Genomic DNA, 3,305 nt, shown 5'->3' on the forward strand with positions numbered 1-3,305 from the left:
TGATTCAGCTCACCAATTCCCCCGACACCTGTCCACCACAGACTTCAACAACTTTCGAAAAATCATTAAGCATTCAAAGTTAGAAGAGAATTCAACCATTCCAAATTTCTTAATTTACAAAATCCTCACCCAAGATGAGTACACAGTCCAATTCTCTAGAGAAATAAACATTTGCTACATGTTTTATTCATACCTTTATCCCTAGAAACTTCAACCAAACCACATTATTACCTTTTTGGAACAGTATGAATGAAACAAGTCGTTAATTTTATATAACTCTTTGGAATGCAATTCTTTCAGAAATCAGTTTTTGTCATTTACAAAGACCCTCTCAACAAGAGGTCTGCATTCAGCTTTGCTGGGTCTTCCCATCACAGTTATCTCAGCAGCTTCATCGGTTGCTTCCTTGGCAGGTTAAGGCCAATAAAGCCTAATGAAGGACCAGCTCCACGCTTGGAAATAAAATGTTTACTAAATAGGTATCTACTGACAGCACCTGCCCTGGTTGCATCACTTAAACACCCACCTGAGGAATGCACCCTCCCTAACAATCAACAGGTAAAGACTTTCATAGGGCAAATAACTGCATCTAAGCAAGGAACTCTAAACCGAGTTTTCTGCAGCACTCTCACAGCCTCTCTCCACTGCCCTAAAGACTATCACTGCAATAACTTCACCTTCGCCTACAGGATAACCAATATGTATTTCTAACACACTATTCTAGAAAACCTGAAACAACAAAAAAACAAACCCAAACACACCCCAAAAAAAGGGGTTGGGGGGCGATATTTAAGGATGCCTAGAATTCTAAATTACTTAACATTTCTTGGAAATCAGACTTCTTTTCAAGCTGTATTTTACATAAAAGCCTACTAGTGATATTTAGTACTAGAACTAGATCATATATATTACTACTGTATCTTTGATGCTCAAGTGGACGTTCCAAATATCTTCCAGTATGGTTTTAGAGAAGACATTCCTCACATTCCTGTACATACCATCTGATATCCAATTACTCCATTGAAAATTGTCTTTGATTCGTGTGTCTCACTTTCCATCTCATCCTAATCAACTTACCTTCTTTTCTAAGCATTCTGCAAATTTCAACTGCTTCAACAGCTTCTTCTGCTTGTTGCTGAAGCGATTGTCCTGTTCTGCACTTGTTCCCTAAAGCACAGGAAATAAGATTTTTAGTCTGTACGACATTCAACTATCTTCAAGTATTAGTTTCCCCCATATTTGCACTGGACAGTGCACAGCAACACCAGCCATACCATTCTGTAAGCAAATAAGCCTTTTCAGGTGCCTTTCAATTTTAGCACTACAGTCTTCATCTACTGCTGAAGATTTAGGGGTAAGCAGGCTCCTGAGCTCTACAGTGACACCTTAATCGTATAATCTCCCCGGCATACTACTTACAAATTTAAAAGTTCAGCAGTATCAAATTGCTATGAAAAGGACTTATGCTGGAATTCACAAACTCCTCAGAAAGAATAAGCTCTTTTTCCTCTGTCCAAGAAAAACGTCTTATTTGTATACGTGACATCTATGAAATCTTTGGGTAAATTTCTCTGAAGCAAATCAGCCAACATGGAGTCAGCAAGAGTACAGAATACTATTTTATTGATCATGTTCCATTAAAAGTTCACCAACTCACTCCACTTTTATCAACAGAAACTATAGGTTAATTCATTTGGAATTGAAAGGCTTGGAAGTCCAGTTCTGGAAAATGTACTTGCACAGAAGTAAACAGAACCACACATGAACAAGAGTATGTGCAGAACCGCATCCAAATACTGATGACCTGTTAATGATTCAAAAAAAACGCACGTTCACACGTGAAGTGAAGTTTGTTTCAGGAAACCAACCTGACTGATGGAAAACATGAGAATTTAATACATGCAATTTCCTATGCATGGAAGAAGGGCTTGAGTACCAGCAATAATATAAGCTGCTAAGGAAACAAAAGATAATAAATAAGAAAAAGCTCAAATTCTAAGGTAACCTAACCACTTAATTTGATCAGAAAGCACCTTGAATTAGGAACGTAACATGCCACGAAGTCATCAGATATTGAAAGGGAACAAACTGTTAACATTCCCATTTGCTATTCTGGAACACATTCTAAAGACTGATTGTGGCACAGACACTTACCAGGATTAAATCTGTTTAAAACTCTTTATAATATTTGCAGTCTACTGTGTGGCTTACACATTAGCAACACACGCAATAGTTGTCAGACCATTCAAGAATTTAATGTTCTCTATTTTTTTTTTTACTTCTGTCTTTCACAACCCAGAAGTGAAATGGAAAGGAATGAAATTTTTCTTACTCTGCTTACAACACATGGCAAGCAGCAAGGGTAACCAACCAAGACACAGAGCACCGTACCACAGGAATTTCAAGGCAGAGACAAAACAGTTTGCACTGACAACTTTACAAAAGTGTGAAAAACGGAAAGAATTATTAATAGCAGCTTTTTGATAAGGTGAGTCCAAACTGCTGCTCCGCTGCACTTTTGTAATTTCCACAAGAACTTCAGTTTCTCCTGAACCCAGACTAAAACCAGGCCAGAACACTGTTTATAGCCCTGTTTCAGTACCACAGTGCTTTTGTTTTTATGAACAGTCACCTTTCACAGGCCAGTTTAAAAGAATATTAGATTTCTAATTCAGTGTTTTCAGTCCCAGTAATTCTGCTGACAATTACAACTACTCGATTTGTAAACTTTTTAACAATTGCATTAGACAGAACAAGTGTAGATTTAACTTGTAATTATTTTTCTCAGGCTAGTACGTTAACACAAAATTGAATTAAGTGAAGGGTTATGCGTGCCCTTATGTTTTAAAAGCATCCTAGTTGCAGGAATAGAAAATAATAGGGCTGAACAGGTGAATGAATCTTGGAAAATTAAGTTGGTTTTCAAAATTGTCAAGGAACCCCCCAAAAATAGGTTTATTCTGATTAACGGGAGAAAAGGCTGAAAAGAAGTATACCCTAGGTAGGTTGCTGTATAATAGTCTCTGCAGAAAGTGCAGCACAGCTGTAAGAATAGAAAAGAAAAACTCAATGATTAAAAAAAAAAAAATCAAACACCCACCTAAAAATAAACCATAACTTCTTTTTGCTTTGAATACACTTAATAACCTTCGTGTCGCTGTTTAAAAATTGGTCTATAAAAAAAGGCCAGTTTTGTTTATTTGCTTTGAATGTGGACACCAAAGTGCCTTTCACTGCAAAATCCGGTTCACCTCCCATCTGCCCCTCGGCCTTTTCTCCCCCGCTTCCTCGCATTTAAGGCCCGT

The 3,305-nt window shown here is 37.5% G+C and overlaps 1 protein-coding gene across 1 annotated transcript in view; it reads right to left on the minus strand.

Moving 5' to 3' along the window:
• The window catches only part of SRRM1 (serine/arginine repetitive matrix 1), a gene marked incomplete at its 5' end in the record, with an annotated part of 16,384 nt that extends 15,217 nt beyond the window's left edge, over positions 1–1,167 (minus strand). Inside the window, one exon of the mRNA XM_009578285.1 lies at positions 1,078–1,167. Within this exon, the coding sequence (XP_009576580.1) occupies positions 1,078–1,167 (90 nt within the window). The remainder of the gene's footprint in view (positions 1–1,077) is intronic.
• Positions 1,168–3,305: the final 2,138 nt, after the last annotated feature.

The sequence above is a fragment of the Fulmarus glacialis genome, unplaced genomic scaffold (assembly GCF_000690835.1).
Source record: "Fulmarus glacialis isolate BGI_N327 unplaced genomic scaffold, ASM69083v1 scaffold10130, whole genome shotgun sequence".
In the NCBI taxonomy this organism is placed as follows: Eukaryota; Metazoa; Chordata; class Aves; order Procellariiformes; family Procellariidae; genus Fulmarus; species Fulmarus glacialis.